Consider the following 19945-nt stretch of genomic DNA (forward strand, 5'->3'; position numbering starts at 1 on the left):
GGATCGTTGAATAAGATTTCTTTTTCACTTCAATTATAACGCTGGCCCTGCCAATTGAAAATACAACATCCGCATCTTTGAAGGCTTTAGAAACATTGTGCGAAACTTGGATTTCTATGTTTTAAATTATGTAAATAAGATTTTCAATTTAATACAAATAAATTTTGTAAATTGGTAATATTTATAATATTATAGGGAAAATTCATAATAGTTAAAATATTGGGTGCAGAGGCTGTTATTTCGATTACAAGACTGTTGAAAAATCTCGTAATTACAATACGCGGTATATAATTTTCTTTTTTTGAAAAAGAATGATTAAAATCTTCAATTTTACTTTAACCAGTTTGAAAGGACGCTTTGTAAATTCATGAAGAGAACAAAGAAACTTTTCGGTATCTAATGTGTAATCACAGCAATTTAATTTACTGAATGCAATGAAATCAGTTCTTTTTTTCTCCTCACTTCAATGCAAACCAAAGAGGATGACTTTTTAACAGAATTTTTTAATTTTTAACAAAATAATAAATTTCTGGGCAAAAATGGACTAGAATTATTTCTTAGAAGATTGATTATTATCAGAGTATATTACTATTATGATCGAAGTTCTAAGAAATAATTCAAGTACATTATTTTGTTGAAAATTCAAAAATTTTGTTAAAAAGTCATCCTTTTTGGTTAAAAATTCATCTGTTTCGTTGAAAATTCGTCACTTGGGTTGAAAATGTTGATTTTTTGTTAAAAATGTCATCAATTGACTAAAATTCTTATTATTTCTTGAAAATCCTTTTTGGTTGAAAAATCGTCCCTTCGTGGATGAAAATTTAATTATTTCGTTAGAAATTCAATTATTTGGTTTAAAATCCATTTTTTGCAGAAAATTAATATTTTTTGGTTAAAAATTATATTATTTTGTTGATTATTGAACTATTTATTTAGAAATTCATACTGTTTGGTTGAAAATGGTACTATTTCGTTGAAAAATCAATTATTTGGCTTGAAAATTGAATAATTTTGTCAAAGATGTTGTTTTTTTTCATGGAAAAATAATCTTTTTTGGTAAAAATTTTTATTATTTTGTTTTAACTTTTTTCTTTTTCTTGGAAATTGTATTATTTTATTGAAAATTTAATAATTTAGGTAAAAAGTCGTCCTTTTATCTTTAAAACTCAAGTTTTTTCTGAAAATTCGACTATTTTTTTTTAATTCAACCATTTAATTTAAAAGGTCTTTTTGAGTTAAACATTAAAATATTTTGGTAGAAAATTCTATTGTTTCATTAAAAATTAATTCTTTTGTTGAAAATTTAACTGCTTTGTAGAAAATTCGTCTGTATAGGATTTTTCAACCAAGTAGTTCAATTTTTAACCAAACATCAAATGGTTAAATTTTCAGTTAAAGAAAAATAATCTTCAACAAACAAACAAAATTCATTAAAATAGTTAAGTTTGTAATCAAATAGATGTATCTTTAACCAAAAAATAAATTTTGAAATAAATACTTTGATTTTGTACCAAAAAGACAATCCTCAACCAAAAAAAATATTTTCTGATAAAAAGACGAATAGTGATCAAGAATGCAAGAATTTTGAATGAAAAAGTTAAGCTTTCAACAAAAAATTATGAACTTTCAATGAAAATGGAATAGTGTAAACATTAAAATTAAAATAATTTTTAAAAAAACGAATTTTCAAATGAAAAATAAAATTTTCAACAAAAAAGATTACTCTTGAACAAAGAAAATGAACTTTTGACCAAAGAAATCAATTTTCTACCCAAAAGCATAATTTTCAACTAAGAATATATTTTTTTTACAAAAAAAGACGAATTTTCTAAAAAAAATTGATTTAACAAAATTGATGTACACATACATTTTAAGCCAAATAGTAATTGAATTTTGAACTATAAAAGATGAATTTTTTATCCGATTTTCAGTCCAAATAAATTAATTTTCGACCAAACAAAAGAATTTTGAACTAAAGAACTAAATTTTTAACAAAAGAGGAATACTGAATAAAAAAACCAAATTTCTATCCGAAGAGTTGTATTTTTAACCAAAAATATGAATTTAAAATCTACATAGATAAAAAGGACGAAAATTGATGTTTTTTGAAGAAAATTCGTCTTTTTTGGTAGAAAATTCAACAGTTTATTATAAATTTTGTTCTTTCTTGACTGAAAAACGCTTGTTAGTTAAAAATTCAACTGCTTAGTTGTAAATTCACCATTTTTGGTTTAAAATTTTGGTAGACAATGAAACTATTCGGGCGAATATGAAACTGTTTCATTGAAAATTTTTCTCTTTTGGTTAAAAATTAGATTATTTCGTTAAAAATTCAATTATTTTACCGAAAATTCAACAATTCTGCACAAAGGGTTTCTTTGACGGTTCAAAATTCACTTTCTTGTTGAAAATTCAAATTTTTAAATTAATTATTCTATTATTTGAGTAGAAAGTTCAATTACTTGGTTTAGAAATAATTTTGTTGTTGAAACTTCAACTACTATGTAAAAACGTCATCTTTTTTCTCTTGAAAATTAAACTATATATTTGGTTAAAAAGATTTTTCCTTCTTTACTAAAAAATCTTACTTGGTGAAAAATTCTGTTAATGAAAATTCATCTTAATTTGCCGTACTTTCACCTTCTTTTATTAAAAATTCCATTGTTTAGTTAATAATTTAATTATTTCGTTGAAAATCCAACGATTTTGGTCAATTCACTAAAAGACTTCATTATTCTGTTAAATATGTTATTATTCAGTTCAAATTTCATTATTTTGTTAACATTTTTATTATTTTCTTGAAAATTTAACAATTTAGTTAAAAATTCCTGAACTTTTTTGTAGACAGTTCCTCTTGTTAGCTTGAAAAATGAATAATTTACTTAAAAATTTCACTTTTTACTGACAAAATAATTTCTTTTGGTAGATATTCCATCTTTTTGGTTAAAAATGCAACTGTTTGATTGCGAACTCATCTTTTTTGGTAAAAATTTATATTATTTTCTTGAAACTTTTCTAATTTTCTTGAAAACTGTATCATGTTATTGAAAATTTATTAATTTATGTAAAAAGTCGTCCTTTGGTGGTTGGAAATTCAACTCTTTTTTTTTATTCGTATTTTCGTTTGAAAATTCATCACTCTTTTGTTAAAAAACCATTCCTTTTCGTAGTAATTCAACCTTTTTTGGTTAAAACTCAACTATTTGATTAACATTTTTTTTGTTAACAAATTTATTGTTTGGTTAAAAATAATTTGAATATGTAGTTGAGAGTTTGACTATTTTCTTTGAAAATTTTAAAATTTACTTTGAAAGGTCTTTTTGAGACAAAAATTCAAATATTTTAGTAGAAAATTATATTATTTCGTCAAAAATGTATTCTTTGGTTGAAAATTTAACTACTCTTTAGAAAATTCGCCTGTATATTTTAAACCTTCAGCTCTTTGGTTGAATACTCATAATTTTTGGTGGTAAATTATACTTTCTTGTTTGATATGTCAACTTTTTTATTTAAAGTTTGTCTTTTATCATTGAATTCAACTGTTTTAGATTTAAAATTCAAAACTTGTTGGATGCAATATCAACTATTATTTTGTTTTTTAAAAATTCACCTCTCTTGTTTATAAATGTTATTATTTAGTTGAAAATTCAATTATTTGATTTAAAATTAATTTTTTTGTTGAAAATTTCCATTTTTGGCTTGAAAATTCTATTTTGGGTTGATAATTCAAGTTTTTTTTTAGAAAACTTGACTTTTTTACATGAAAATTGAATAGTTGGTTTAAAATGTCACCCTTTTATTGCAAGAACATCTCTTTTCGTAGTAACTAATTGTATTTTTTTTAACTAAACTATTTCGTTCAGAAAATTGATTTTTTTATTACAAATTTTAAGGTTTCCTTGAAAATAATTTGATATTTTGGTTGAAAATTCTACAGCTTAGTTTGGAAGTCATCCTTTCCCGTTCCAAATTCAACTATTTTGTTGAAAATTCGTCTTTTTGATTCATTAATTTAGGACAAAATGGTGGAAAATTATTCTTCCTAGTTTAGTAATTCGTTTTTTGTTAACAATTAAACATTCTTTGGCTGAAATATCAACTATAACATTTTTTATTGAGCTTTAACCTTTTTTCGTTACAAATTTAATTATTTAGTTGAAAATTTATATCTTCTGATTGAAATTATCATTAATTTGGCAGAAAATGAAAATGTCTGATTGAGAATTCATCTTTCTTGGTTAAAATTGTCATTATTTGGTTAAAAATTCAATTACTTATTTTAGAATTACATTTTTTTAGATTTTTTCCGGGTTGAAACTACTATCTATCCTTCAAATAACACACTTTCAATTAAAAAAAAAACGAAGCAGTAAAAATTTTAGTAAAATAAATGATAAAAAGAAAATGACAAAAAAGATGATTTCTTTTACCAAAAAATAAGCATTTTCAATACAATACGTGCATTTTAAACCAAATATGTACTTAAATTTCAAACTAAAAAAGATTGTTTCAACTGAACAAATGAATTTTTAACTAAAGAACTAAATTTAAAAAAAAAGAGATGAATCTTGAAGGCAAAAAATAAATTTGTAACCAAAGAGTTGTATTTTCAACAATTAGGATGAACTTATAATCTACATAGACAAATAAAAAAGACGGATATTCATGTATTTTGAAGAAAATTCTTCTTTCTTGATGGAAAACTGAACAATTTTGTTCAAATTTTGTTTTTTCTTCACGGAAAACATTTCTTGGTTAAAAATTCAACAGTTTTGTTGTAAATTCACTTTTTTGGGATTGAAATGGTACTATTTTGACACAAAATCAAACCAATTGCGTTAAATATGCAACAAAATAAAAAAACATTTTGATTTAAAATTCACCTGTTTAGGTTGAAAATGTGATTATTTTGTTGAAAAACTATTTGAGTAGAAAGTTAAATTACTTGGTATAAAACTATTTTTTTATTGGAAGTTCAACTGTTTTGTAGAAACTCTGACTTTTTTTCTTGCAAATTAAACTATTTGATTAAAATGTTTTTTTCTTTCTTCACTAAAAAATCTTATTTGGTGGAAAATTCTTCGTAATAATTTCATCTTTTTGGTTTAAAATAGTACTATTTTGTTAATGAGTTAATTATTTTGTTAAAAATTGAACAATTTTGGTCAAAGGTCATCAACAAATTTTACCACTCTGTTGAAAATTTTATCTTTCAGTTAAAAATATTATCAATGAGTTAAAAATTTGATTGTTTTGTCGAAAATATCATTATTTTGTTACAATTTTTATTATTTGCTTGAAAATTAAAAAGTTGAGTTAGCAATTCATGAACTTTTTTGTAGAAAATTCGTGTTTTTAGCTTGAAGATTGAATAATTTGGTTAAAATTTATATTTTTTCGTGGAAGAATAATATTTATGGTAAAAATTTTTATTCTTTTGTTTAAACTTTTTTCATTTTCTTCGAAATTGTATCATTTTATTGAAAATTTAATAATTTAGGTAAAAAGTCGTCCTTCCATATTAAAATTAGAGTTTCTTTTTCCAAAAAATTCGATTTTTTCATTCAGAAATTGAACAATTTGGTTAAAAATTTTACCCTTTTCTTGAATAAACGTTTTTTTCGTAGTAACTGAATATTTTTTGGTTAAAACTCAACTATATTAAATAAAATATTTTGGTAAAAAAATCTATTATTTCATTAAAAATTAATTCTTTTGTTGAAAATGTAACTGCTTTGTAGAAAATTCGACTGTCAAGGTAGCCGTTTTAATCGACGAAATAAATTCCCGGTCATTTCCTGTTTTTTTGCCGGTTCGCAAACATTTTTCACGGTCTATGAAATTTAAAAAATGGAACATTAAAGCTAAACAATTTTCCACATTAGGTAATGAAAACTGAGCTGCAAATGAAAGCACTCAAAGTGGAACTGTTAAATTTTGAACTTTTAAAATTGAAATTTAAAAGTTTTTGATTTAAAAATTTTGTATTCAAGTGCTCAATAATTTACGTCTATAAAATTGATGATACTAACATTTTCAATATAAAAAACATAAGTCCACGTTCTCATTTTCAATACTCTGAATTAAAAAATCAATAAATGAACTTTAAAATTTTCAAAATTATATAATTTTATGAAATTTTAAGCTAGACACATTAAATATTAAGAAAATCGAAAAAATTTTAACTAAACACTTCTTAAATTAGAAATTCAATTATTTTCTTACAAATTTTAAACAAATTTCCAAAATTTTTCCAAATTTCATTTAAAAATCTTGAGAATTCTATAAGTTGTTTTAAATTTGTTTTAAATTTAAAATTATTTTGGACATTTTTTCAGAACTTCTAAATATCGGTCAAAATGAATTGAATTTTTTCTACAATTTTCAGAAAATCCTGCAAATTTTAGAAAATTTCTTTACAATTTGGATGTATAAATGACAATTGAACATTTATTATTTGCAGGCGAATTTTGAGTAATTTTAACAAATATGTAGAAGTTTTGAAAAGATTCAAACATAATGTAAAACTTGAAATGATAGACTAATATAAAACAAAATGTAGATTTTCGCAGTTTTTAAACAACAAAATTAGATTCTTTTCGAGAATTGTGAAAGGCTTCAAAAGAATAAAAACATTTTCTTAAGATTCCTAGGAAAATTCAAAATAATTTTTCATTTTGAAAAATTATTTTAAGAGAATATTTAAAAAGTTTTTCAAAGATTTAAACAAAATTTTCAGAAAAGATTCTAGAAGATGTTAAGAAAACTTTCTAAAATTTGCATGCTAATTTTTAATCTTTTTAAAACTCCTAAATATCTCTTAAAACTACTCACATTTTTTATACAAATGTTCATTTGTAAATTATACATCAAAATTAAAAAAATTTCACTTACAAATTAAGCATTTTTCTAATACAACAACTAAAATTGTAACGTTCAAAGTTTAAAGGCTCTTCGAAATTTTAACGATTCCGGGTTTTCTATGTCAAACAATAAAGTTAAAGATTCTTTACTTTTGAATATTAGGTTTCAATTTACTTGTCTTAAATAAAAATTCAAATATTGTTCAATATTCAATAATTAAATATTTTTTTTATTAAAAATTTCAAATTGAATGGGTTAAAAATGTAATATTTTAGACTGAAACAATATTTTAAATTTAATAAAATCCTTTAATTAAGAATATATTATTATGAAGTTACTTTTAAGTTGAAAATAGTTTATAAACTTTCAGTTACACATTCAAATTTGTTTAATGAATAAGACTTTCAAATTGAAAAAGTTTAAGTCTTAACGTTAAAATCAGAAAATTGTAAAATTTTGCACTGGTTTAAAATCGTTTTGTCAAATCGTTTTTGTTAAATTTTTATTACTTAAATTACATATAAATTTTTAAAAATGTATTTATTTATTCAATGAAAATGTCTTTTATCCTAAATTTTCAACATCAAAGGCTTTTATTTTTTATTTGTTCAAGTCTTTAAGAAAGCATTTAAAAGTTCTTTAAATTAAAAATGTAAGCTTAGAAATAAACATTTTGAATGGAAAATTTTTGAAGCAAAAAAATTTTAAATTACGCATTGTAAGCTAAATAATAGCATAATTGAAAAACATAACAATTGAAATAATTATATAAAAACTATTGAAATCGAACGTGGACAGATTTTTCTTCTACAAATTTGTGAAATTCCTGGTAAAAGAAAAAATCACTGTCAATTCTCGGTGTCCCGGTTCAGCGGCCACCCTGGTATGTATTGCTTGAAAATTCAACTCATTGGTCGAAAATTCATTATTTTGGGTAGAAAATTACCCTTTTTTGTTTAATAATTCAATTTTTTGTTAGAAATTTGCCTCTTCTTGTTGAATTCGACGGTTTTCTATTCAAAATTCAAATTTTTTCGATGAGATATCAATTATTATATTTTTTGGCGAAATTTATCTCTTTTGGTTAAAAATTTTATTACTTAGGAAAGATAATTATCTATCCCTCGATTAAACTAGTTGAATCAAAATAAATTTTCTCCAAGTACCTTATACTTTATTTAAAATAATTTGTAGTCAAACTACATGGACGGACAAAAAGGACGGACTTTCACAAATTTAAAGCGCGTCACTTCCGCTTTTTTAAAATCATCAATCTCTATGTCCTCAAATTATTAATCGCCTTCTCCAAAATATCCTTTCTAATCCTCGGATAATCAGGACTCTGTTTGAGAACCTCATTGCACGCGTCAATAGCATCCGCATAAGCTTTTCCCTTCAAGCAACAATACGCCAATTTAAATCCCATCGAGAGTTTCGACTTCCCGCCGAATTTCCAGGCTTGTCCATACCGTGCCGCAGCTTCTCTATAATTTTGCTCCTTCTCGGCAATAAATCCAGACAACTCGTGTGCTCGAACACAAGTGGCATTATGCTGGAGGGTTCGTCTCAACAATTCCTTGGCCAAGTCGAACTTGTTTGACTGAGCGTATATGTCAGCCAGCAATAACCAGCACCGTTCTAAATATTCTGCATCCTCGAAAGTCCACACATTTTTGCTGACACGCTTCAAATGATTTCTGGCTCGAGGAGTTTGTTTCAAGAGAATGTGAGCCATTGCCAAGCCTAAAGCTGGACCAACATGGTCTCTGAGGGATTCTTCACTAGCCATCGCTGTGCAGTCGTGCATTGCTTTTTCGATATTGTATTTTTGCTTGGTAGCGAGAAGGAAAAAATCTCCTAGGAGCCGATGAGTCAAGGATTCATGGGGACTTCCGGTTGGGAAAAGCTCTTTCAATAGACGCTGCGCGGTTTTTAGGGCCATGGTTCTTGAATCCTGATATTCTTCGTCTTCGTCGTTGAAGGCTTCGTTGGAAAGAGGAGAGTCGTCGTCAGGATCCAAACAGATTTCGATCATGTTGTAAATTGCCTGATGCAACCAAAAATATTTTTTCAATTGTAATTTTTCACTTGTAATTCAAATTTTTATATATTTGTTTGAAATTGGGTTTTTTTTTTTCGTTCTTTGTTGAGAAATGTTTAATACGTTTTTTCTTTTGCCAAATTTCCGAGAAATAAATTTTTGAAAATTATCATTCTAAAAAAAGTGAACGTCTTAACTTTTTTAGAACTGAAAAAGTATTTATGAAAAAAAAAAGTCAAACCTTTGATCTAATATGCGCTTGATTCTGAACTTTGAAATAAAGTATACTAAAAAATTGTTCCACTCAATTTTCATAAATGAATTAGGCATTTTTGTAAACAAATAGATAATAAAGATTGCTAAAAAAGCACCTAATTTTTTCACTTTTTTGTGAATTAATATTCGTAACACATTCCAGAATACACTGTAAAAATTTCAAAATTTACAAAAATGTATGATATATTTATGAAAATTCAATTGAGCAATTTTTCAATATACTTCATTTCGAAGTTCGGGATCAAGCGCATATTAGATCAAATGTTTGCAGTTTTATTAATAAATACTTTATGAGTTATAAAAAATTTAAGACGATCACTTTTTTTAAAACGATAATTTTCAAAAATTTATTTCTCAGAAACTTTGCACATCATATTGACATAAAAAAACATGTATTAAATATTTTTAAACAAAAAACAAAAAAAAACATATATTTTTTACGCAAAAAAAATGTAGCGGGTAAATTTTTTCCCATATACATTTTTTAATTAATAATATCACAAGAAAGTGATTGTTTACTGTAAATTTAATAATCAAATCGCAATAAAAATAATAATAATAATATGTAATAATAATGCGCTTGCCAGAATGCTAGAAAAACGGGAGAAATAAGAATATTTTGCACGAAAATTTGGGAATAAATTTTTTTCAATAAAATTATTGCGAACACTATAAAATTAAAATTTCGATATATTTACATTTTTTAAATAAATAAATTTAGGTTGCCAAATATATATATATATATATATATATAAAATAGGGGAATAAATTTTTGTAATAAAATTACTGTACTCTATTAAATTAGATTTGTAAACCTTTATATTCATGACAGTGCAAGAAAAAAATTAAATTTTCAAACAAAAAAATTAATGATTATCCAAACAGTTGAATTTGCAATCAAAAAGATGAACTTTAAGCTAAACTGAAAAAATTAAATTTTTACTTTAAAAAAATTACTTTAAACAACCACAACAAATTCAAAAAAATAGATCCATTTTCTACCAAATAGCAAAATTTTCAACAAAATACATGAATTTTTAATAAACACATGGTATTCTCAACTAAAAAGACCAATTTTTTAATTATAAAAGGAATTTTTTGTTATTAGTTACCATAAATTAATTTAAAACAAACAATTCGACTTAATAATTAAATTTTCAACAAAGGAGATAAATTTTGAACGAAAAATAAATGAATTTTTAAGCAAATAGTTCAACTTTAACCACAAAAGCTTACAAAAAGAGACGAATTTTCAAAATAAATACATGAATTTTAAACCAAATATGTATTTGAATTTTGAATAATTTTCAGCAAAAGTACATTAATTTCCAATCAAAAGAATTTTCAACTAAATAATTAGTCTTTTAATAAAACACATAAATATTAAACAACAAAATTCAATTTTGAAACAAATAGTTGGATTTTCAAACAAGAATCTTCGACAAAAAAAATATTTTTCAACCCATACTTGAATTTACAAACAAAATATTAATTAGAAAATATAAATATATTTTCTATCAATCAAAGTGAATTTAAAGAAAAATACATAATTTTAAGCGAAATACTTGAATTTACAAACAAAGAAGATTAATTTACAATCGAAAATGGAGTAATACAATTTTCAGTAAAAATAAATTAAATTTCAAGAAAGAAAAAAATATAATTTTCAAATAAATAGTTAAATTTCCAACAAAAGAGATGAATATTTAACTAAAACAATAATTTTTTAAGCAAATAGTTCCATTTTCAACCAAAAAAATTACTTTCATACAAGAAGGTTCATTTTGTACTAAGAAGACTATTATTCATCAAAAGTACATGAATTTTAAAATAAAAAGTTGAATTTTCATCTAAAAAGGATCTTTTTTCAATACAAAATGGCATAGTGCAAATTTCAGTTAAATTAAAATAATTGAAAGAAAACGAATTTTCAACTAAATAAATAACTTTTCTACAAATTATATGAATCTTAAACGAAAAAATGAATTTAAAAACAAATAGTTCAATTTTCAAACCTAAATCTTTAATTTACAACTGAGCAGAATAAATTTTTACCAAAAGCGAGAAATTCTAAAAAAAATATATGAATTTTAAACACAATATGTACTTGAATTTTGAACTAAAAAAATAAATTTTTAATAAAAAAAAACAGTAGTACAATTTTCAGTATAAATAAATGAATTTTCAAACCAAAGAGTTTTCGACTAAATAATTAAACTTAAAGAAAGAGACAAATATTGAATAGAAATACATTTTTAGCTAAATAGATGAATTTAAAAAAAAAAATATTTTTTCAACGAAGATTCATTTTTTACCAAAGAATGTGAATTTTGAATAAAACAGAGAAATTTTGAACCAAAAATTAAATATTCAAACTGTCAGTTAAAAAATTAACTGCAAACAAATTTCCATAAAATATTGCAATTCTGTACCGACGAGATGAATCTTGAACCAAAGCAAATCAATTTGTAACCAACTGGTTACATTTTCAAATAAAAAGATTAATTTTCAAACCAAAAATTAATTTTCTACCAAAAAAGACAACTTTAAAGAGAAAAAAAGGTAATTTTAAATCAAACAGTTGCATTTTCAACTAAAAAAGATGAATTTAATACCATAAATGAAATAGTACAAATTTTCAATAAAAATAAATTAAATTTCAACTAAAAAAATGAAAAAAATTCATTTTCAAACGAAAAAAATTAATTTGTAACCAAATATACTTTAATTTTCAACCAAAAGCATGAACTTTTAACACTTTACTTTTCAACTAAAGAAAATATATTGATTGAATCAAAATGAAATAGTTATACTATTTTCAATACAAATAAATTTATTTTTAATTAAAAACATGAAATTAAAAAAAAAACACTTAAATCTTCAACAAAATACATGAATTTTAAACCAAATAGTTCAATTCTCAACCAAAAAGAGAAATATTTTAAACGATAAGATTAATTTTCTACCAAAAAAGTCGAACCTTCAACCAAATAGTTGAAATTTTTTACTAAAAATACCCATTTTCAACATAAGATGGAATAAAAAAACTAAGAAAAAAAAGAAGCTTCAATTAAAATTCAAAGAAAAAGTTGAATTTTAGCCAAGAAAGGAATAGGATGTAAAGAAAATTGTTCTTTCTTGACAAAATAATCTTGTTTTAACTCAATAACAACTACTATTACATCTTTTGATTAAGAATTCATCTCTTTTGGTTAAAAATTCAACTGTTTGGTAAATAATTGAACTACTTTATTAAAACTTCATTATTTTATTCGATGATTAAACATTTTAGTTAAAAATCTATCTATGCTTTAAAATGTACCTAATTCAACTATTTGTGGAAAAAAAGGATTCTTTTTGTTGAAAACTAATGTTTTCTGTTTAAAAATTGAAAAATTTTGCAGGAAATTCGTCTTTTTGCCTTAAAAATCTAACTATTTGATGGAAAGTTAGCTGTATGGTTGAAAATTTGGCTCTTTTGCAGAAAATTAAAATTGAAATTTCAATCATTTTTTAAAATACCTGCTGTCCCCATTCTGGATCACGTCGGGCTGCGTTGAAGTTCCGAAGAGCAGAGTTTAATTTCCCGGTTCGCCAGTTTAATAATCCGGAACAATAATAAAATCCAGCCTCTTGTTTCAAGGAATCCATTGCCTTTTCTGCTCGCGAAAGCCACTCTTCAAGATCATCCACTTTTCCTGAAAATTAATAAAAATATATTTTTTTAATAATAGGTTTCCCAATAGAATTAGTTAATTTTTCAGTTACCTGTCCGTCTTGAAACTTCAATCAATCTCGCCAAAGCTGTCCAATAAGTTGGTCTCTGAAGTAAAAGCTGACGAAAATAAACTGCTGCAGTTTCAAAATCTACTTTCCTGAAAGCCAAATCAGCCATCATGACTGAAGCTGCTTCGTTGTTGGAATCAGCTTTCAAAAGACTCATGCAAGTTTGTTCGCATCTGTCCAAGTCATTAACCTGAAACAAGTATAAAACAATTTCGAAAATAAAATTCGAAAAGTTAAATAAATAATATGTTTTCTACTTTAAAAAGAATAGTACATATTTTCATTAAATATAAATAAACTTAAGAGAAAAAAAGGAATTTTCAACTAAATAATTGAATTTTATACAAAAGAGATGAATCTGTAATAACGCATTTTTTTTAACCAAATAGTTGAATTTTTAACAAAAAAGATCAATTTTCTGCGATAAAAGATTAATTTTTAAACCAAAAAAGTTAAATGGACGACCAAAAAAGATGACTTTTTTTAGAAAGCTCAATTACAAAAAAAATTAAATCTTCAACAAAATAGTAAAATTTGCAATAAAAATGTTCAATTTTCAACCATGAAGATTATGTAAAAAAAACGATTTTACAAAAAAAAATACATGACTTTTAAAATAAATAATTGAGATAATCTTCAAACAAAAAAATTTTACCAAATTATTTGAATTTCAACCCTACAAAAATGACTTTTCTATGACAAAGGAAGAATTTTCAATAAAAAAGAACGCATTTTCAACAAAACCGTTGCATTTATAACAAAAAAGATGATTTTTTATAAAGTTCAATTAAAACAAAAATTAAATCTTCGAAAAATACTAAAATTTCCAATCATAATGTTGAATTTTCAACTATATGATTCCATTTTAAACCACAAATATTAATTTTAAACAAACAAAAAAACGAATTTTCAATAAAATGCATGAATTTTTTAGCCAGAAATATAAATATAAATTAACTTTCAATAACAAATAACAACTTTTAACTGAACGATCAAATTTACGACAAGAGATGAATCTTCAACAAACAAACTTTTTAATTAAATAATTTTTAATGAGACAAATTAGTTAAATGTTCGACAAAGAAGGTGATTTTTTTTAAAGTTCAATTTTCAAAAAAAATTACAAAATTTTCAATCGATGATGAAATTTTAACCAAATGATTCAATTTTAAAAAGTAAATATTATTTTAAAAAACAAATTTTCAATAAAATACATGAATTCTAAACAAAATAGTTGAATCTTTGAATAAAAATAAATCAATTTTAAAACATAAATAGAATAGTACACATTTTCAGTAAATATATATAAATTAATTCCAACGGCAAAAAAAAACGAATTTTCAACTAGATAAATAAATTTTCAACAAAAGAGATAAATCTTCAAACAAAAAATTTTTACTAAAATAGTTGAATTTTAACCCTATAAAAATTACTTTTCTAGGATAAAGGAAGAATTTTCAATAAAAAAGGACGAATTTTCAAAAAACCGATGAATTTATAACAAAAAAGATGACTTTTCAACGATAAAAGATGAATTTACAAACCAAAAAAGTCATAAACAAAAAAAGTTCGACCAAAAAAGATGATATTTTTAGAAAGTTTAATTTAAAAAAAAATTAAATCCCCAACAAAATACTAAATTTTCAATCATATAATCCAATCTTGAACCACAAATATTAATTTTAAACAAACAAACAAAACTAATTTTTAATAAAATGCATGATTTTTAAGCCAGAAATAATATAATATAAAATACAACAATTTTTAAACAAATAGTCGAATTTTCAACTAAAGAAGATCAATTAGAAACAAGGAAGAGAATAGCACACAATTTTCACTAAATATAATGTAATTTTCAACAAACAAAAAAAACGAATTTTCAATTAGATAATTATATTCTAAATAAAAGAAATTATTTTCCAACAACGACAACAAATATTTAACCAAAAAGTATGACTTTAATAAAATTGTTGAATTCTCTACCAAATAATTGCATTTTGGTCCAAAAAAGATAAAATTCCTCTTAAACAGATTATTTTTTATTGAAAAAAATAGTTAAATTTTCATCCAAAAAATATTATAGTTGACTTTTCAAGATCAGAACATGAATTTTTATAACGTAAAATAAGTTTCTACGAAAAAAATTAATTTTCAATTCGAAAAGATGCTTTTTTTTCTACCGAAAAGGATGAATTTTTAACCAAATAGTTGAATTCTCTACCAAATAGTTGCATTTTTATCCAAAAAAGATGAAATTTCTCTTAAAACAGATGATTTTCTAATAAAATTTTTTAAAAATATAGTTGGATTTTCATCCAGAAAAGATTTCAGATCTCTTTTTAACGCCAAAATATTTCATAAAAAAAAGTAAATTTTCTTCGAATTAGTTATATTTTCAACAAAACAAAAGAATTTTCCACTAAAAAGTATGCCTTTTAAATAAAATTGTTGAATTTTCAACCAAAGTTGCATTTTTATTCTAGAAAGATGAAATTTCTTCTAAAACAAATAAATTAATAAAAAGCCTTTAAAAAAGTTCAATTTTCATACAAAGAAAATTACATTTCAAGTTTTTAACACAAAAATAAGAATTGTAGACAATAAGATAATTTTCTGCTAAATAGTCAAATTTTTAACCAAAAAGTATGACTTTTTAACATCAATATTCAATTTTCTACTAACAATTTGCATTTTTATCCAAAAAAATGAAAATTTAACTAAAATAGGTTTTTTTTTTTAAAATAGGAGTTTTCAATACAAAAATACGAATTTTAAACAAAAAGTAAATTTTTTGGGAAATAATTGAATTTTCAACAAGAAACTTGAATTTTTATTAGAGAAAGATGCAATATTTCTACTAAATAAAGATGAACTTTTAAATCAAAAAGACAAATTTTCAGAAAAAATAGTTTTCATACAAAAAAGATTTAAGTTGATTTAGTCGAGTTTTCTAAAAAAAAAAAAAAACTTGAATTTCCAATCCAAAAGGACGACTTTTTACAAAAATTATTACATTGTCAGTAAAATAACACAATATTCAAGAAAATAATAAAAACTTCAACAAAAGAATAAATATTTTGAACAAAATAATACTTTTTTTACCATAAATTATTAATTCTCAAACAGTTTCATTTCCTACCAAAATAGTATTTTCAACCCGAAAACATAAATTTTCAACAAAAACATTAATTTTAAACCAAATAATTGAATTTTAAACTAAATAATAACATTTATAAATAAAAGAGGAGAATTTTTAACAAAGTAATAGATGATATTGCATTCAACTAACTTGGAATTTTAAATCTAAAGCAGTTGAATTCATTAATAAAAGACAAACTTCAAACAAAAAAGAATAATTTTCCGTAAAAAATTATGAACTTTAAACCAAAGCGTTGAAGGTTTAAGCCATACAGGCGAATTTTCTAAAGAGCAGTTAAATTTTCAACCAAAGAATAAATTTGTGACGAAATAATACCATTTTCTATTAAAATATTGGAATTTTTATCTCAAAAGGACCTTTCAAAGTAAATTTTAGAATTTTGAAAGAAAATAGTCAAACTCTCAACCACATATTCAAATTATTTTTAACCAAATAATAAATTTGTTAACAAAAAAAATGTTAACCAAATAGTTGAGTTTTAACCAAAAAAAAATTAAATTAGTACGAAAAAAGATGTTTTTTCAACAAAAGAGTGAAGTTTTCAACCAAATTATTCAATTTTCAAACGAAAAAGGCGAATAAAAAAAAGAGTTGAATTTTCAACCACCAAAGGACGACTTTTCACATAAATTAATCAGTTTTCAATAAAATTTTCAAGAAAATAATACAAATTTTTACCAGAAAAGACGAGTTCTCAATCAAACAGTTGCATTTTTAATCAAAAAGATAAAATGACTACCAAAAGAAGTTATTTTTCCTAAAAGAGTGCAATTTTTAAGCAAATGGTTCATTTTTCAAGCTAACAAGAGGAATTTTCTACAAAAAATTGCAGGAATTTTTAACTAAATTGTTACATTTTCAAGAAAATAATACAAATGTTAACAAAATAATGAAATTTGAACTGAATAATAACATATTCAACAGAATAATTAAATCTTTTAATGATTTGACCAAAATCGTTAAATTTTCAACGAAATAATTAAATTATTACCCAAATAATGGAATTTTTAATAAATGAAGGTGAAACTACGGTAAATTAAGATGAATTTTCATTAACAGAATTTTTCACCAAGTAAGATTTTTTAGTAAAGAAAGAAAAATCTTTTTAACCAAATATGTAGTTTCATTTTCAAGAGAGAAAAAGAGGACGTTGATACAAAATAGTTGAACTTGCAACAAACAAAATTATTTTTAAACCAAGTAATTGAACTTTCTACTCAAATAGTAGAATATTTAATCCAAAAACTTGAAATTTTAACGGAAACGTCAATTTTGAACCGTCAAGAAGCCCTTTCAACAGAATTGTTGAATCAAATTTGTGACCAAAAGAGATAAAATTTCAATGAAACCGTTGCATATTCACCCGAATAGTTTCATTGTCTACCAAAATTTTAAACCAAAAATGGTGAATTTACAACGAAACAGTTGAATTTTTAGCTAAGAAGCGTTTTTCAGTCAAGAAAGAACCAAATTTATACTAAATTGTTGAATTTTCTACCAAAAAAGACGAATTTTCGTTCTTTTTATCTATTTATTTAGATTTTAAATTCATATTTTTGTTTGAAAACACAACTTTTTGGTTAAAAGTTTAGTTTTTTTGTTATTCAAGATTCCTCTTTTGTTAAAAATTTAGTCCTTTGGTTAAAAGTTCTTTTGTTTGGTCGAAAATGAATTTATTTTTACTGAAAATCAGTTTAAAAATTGACCTTCTTTATTTAAAGATTCAAGAAATATTTGTTTAAAATGTATGCATACATGAATTTTGTTAAATCAATATTTTTTTGAAAATTCGTCTTTTTTGGTAAAAAAATTAATATTCTTAGTTAAAAATTGAGCTTTTGGGTAGAAAAATCATTTCTTTGGTCAAAAGTTCATTTTTTTGGTTCAAGAGTAATCTCGTTTGTTGAAAATTTAATTATTCGGTTGAAAATTCGTTTTTTTTTTGAAATTATTTGAATCTAATATTTGCACTATGTCATTTTTTATTAAAAGTTCATAATTTTTGGTTGAAAGTTCAACTTTTTCATTTAAAATTCTTGCATTCTTGATTGCTATTCGTCTTTTTGTCAGAAAATGAATCTTCTTGGTTGAAAATTGTAATTTTTGTAAAAAATGAAGATAATTGTTTAAAAATTTATTTTTACATCTATTTGGTTACAAGCTTAACTATTTTGATGAATTTTGTTTGTTTGTTGAAGATTATTTTGCTTTAACTGAAAATTTAACCATTTGATGTTTGGTTAAAAATGGAACTACTTGGTTGAAAAATCCTGTATTTTGTTGAAGAACAAAAGTTGCATTTTTAACCCAAAAAGACAAGATTTTTAAGAAAACAGTATAATTTGCAGCCAAAAAGGGTATCTTTTTAAGAAAATCGTTAAATTTCCAACCAAATAATAAAATTTATATCTAAAAATATAACCTTTAAGAGAAAATTTTAGCGAATTTGCAAAAATTACAACTCTTATGTAAAGTGTCCCTTATGGACATTCCCTGACTATTTCAAGATTTTTGTCAAATTAACGAATCAAAATAAATGAATGAAAAATATTGACCTGCATGTAAAGTTTCGCTAGAGACAGAAGAGCTGTGATATCATTAGGTTTGTAACTCAAAGCTTCTTTGTAGAAATCAATCGCCTGATCGAATTCTCTCAAAGTAGTTGCATGCTCAGCCATGTATAAACAAATTTGCGTCAATGACTGTTTGCGAGATGTTGTGTCGGTTGAAGTTGCTGCTCGTTGGATATATCTGTTTTGATTATCTTTTGCGTCTTTCAAAGTGAAAAGTGCGCCTTTTATATTCCCACTTCTTTCTCTAACTTTAGCAAGCAAAAGCAATTGTTTGCCCCGGATTTCCAAGTCTTGTAGATCAGAACCTGCAGGACCAACTGCAAAAATTATTATAGTATTTATTTTATTTTATTGTTAAGCGCTTTAAAACAGAGATCACAGCAGTTGGCTTTGAATAATCTGTTGAAAATTTTAGCACATTTTTTATTATTAATGTTTGAAATGTAGATCTTAATTATAAATATTGTTTATAGATTTTCAAATTTTCAAATAAATTATTTTTTAACCAAAAACATGAAGTTTTAAAACAATAATTAAATGTTCAACAAAAAACATGAATTTTTTATTATTAAAGTTTGAAATGTCGATCTTAATTATAAATATTGTTTAGAGAATTTCAAATTTTTAAATAAATTAATTTTCAACCAAAAACATGAAGTTTTAAAAAAACCATTAAATGTTCAACATAATACATGGATTTTTTATTAATAATGTTTAAAATGTAAATCCTATTTATATATAAATATTATTATAATATTATTAAAATGATATTATGAATTTTTTATTATTAATGTTTGAATTGTAGATCTTCATTGTAAATATTGTTTAAAGAATTTCAAATTTTCAAATAAATTATGTTTCAACCAAAAACATGATGTTTTAAAAAAACCATTAAATGTTCAACAAAATACATGAATTTTTTATTATTATTGATTGAAATGTAGATCTTAATTATAAATATTGTTTAAAGAATTTCAAATTCTAAAATAAATTATTCTTCAACCAAAAACATGAAGTTAAAAAAAACCATTAAATTTTCAACAAAATACATGAATTTTTTATTATTAATGTTTAAAATGTAGATCTTAATTATAAATATTGTTTATAGATTTTCAAATTTTGAAATAAATTATTATTAAAATAATATTATGAATTTTTTATTATTAATGTTTGAATTGTAGATCTTCATTGTAAATATTGTTTAAAGAATTTCAAATTTTCAAATAAATTATGTTTCAACCAAAA

At 23.3% G+C, this 19945-nt stretch overlaps 1 protein-coding gene across 1 annotated transcript in view; it reads right to left on the bottom strand.

Moving 5' to 3' along the window:
- The window catches only part of LOC117171260 (tetratricopeptide repeat protein 21B-like), a 38672-nt gene continuing 18727 nt past the window's right edge, over positions 1-19945 (bottom strand). The window contains exons 4-8 of the mRNA XM_033358387.1: positions 18683-19017; positions 12950-13157; positions 12704-12879; positions 8031-8911; positions 1-114 (exon numbers count right to left, since the gene is read on the bottom strand). Of these exons, the coding sequence (XP_033214278.1) occupies positions 8141-8911; positions 12704-12879; positions 12950-13157; positions 18683-19017 (1490 nt within the window). The 3' untranslated portion in view covers positions 1-114; positions 8031-8140. The remainder of the gene's footprint in view (positions 115-8030; positions 8912-12703; positions 12880-12949; positions 13158-18682; positions 19018-19945) is intronic.

Source organism: Belonocnema kinseyi, chromosome 4 (assembly GCF_010883055.1).
Source record: "Belonocnema kinseyi isolate 2016_QV_RU_SX_M_011 chromosome 4, B_treatae_v1, whole genome shotgun sequence".
Taxonomy (NCBI): domain Eukaryota; kingdom Metazoa; phylum Arthropoda; class Insecta; order Hymenoptera; family Cynipidae; genus Belonocnema; species Belonocnema kinseyi.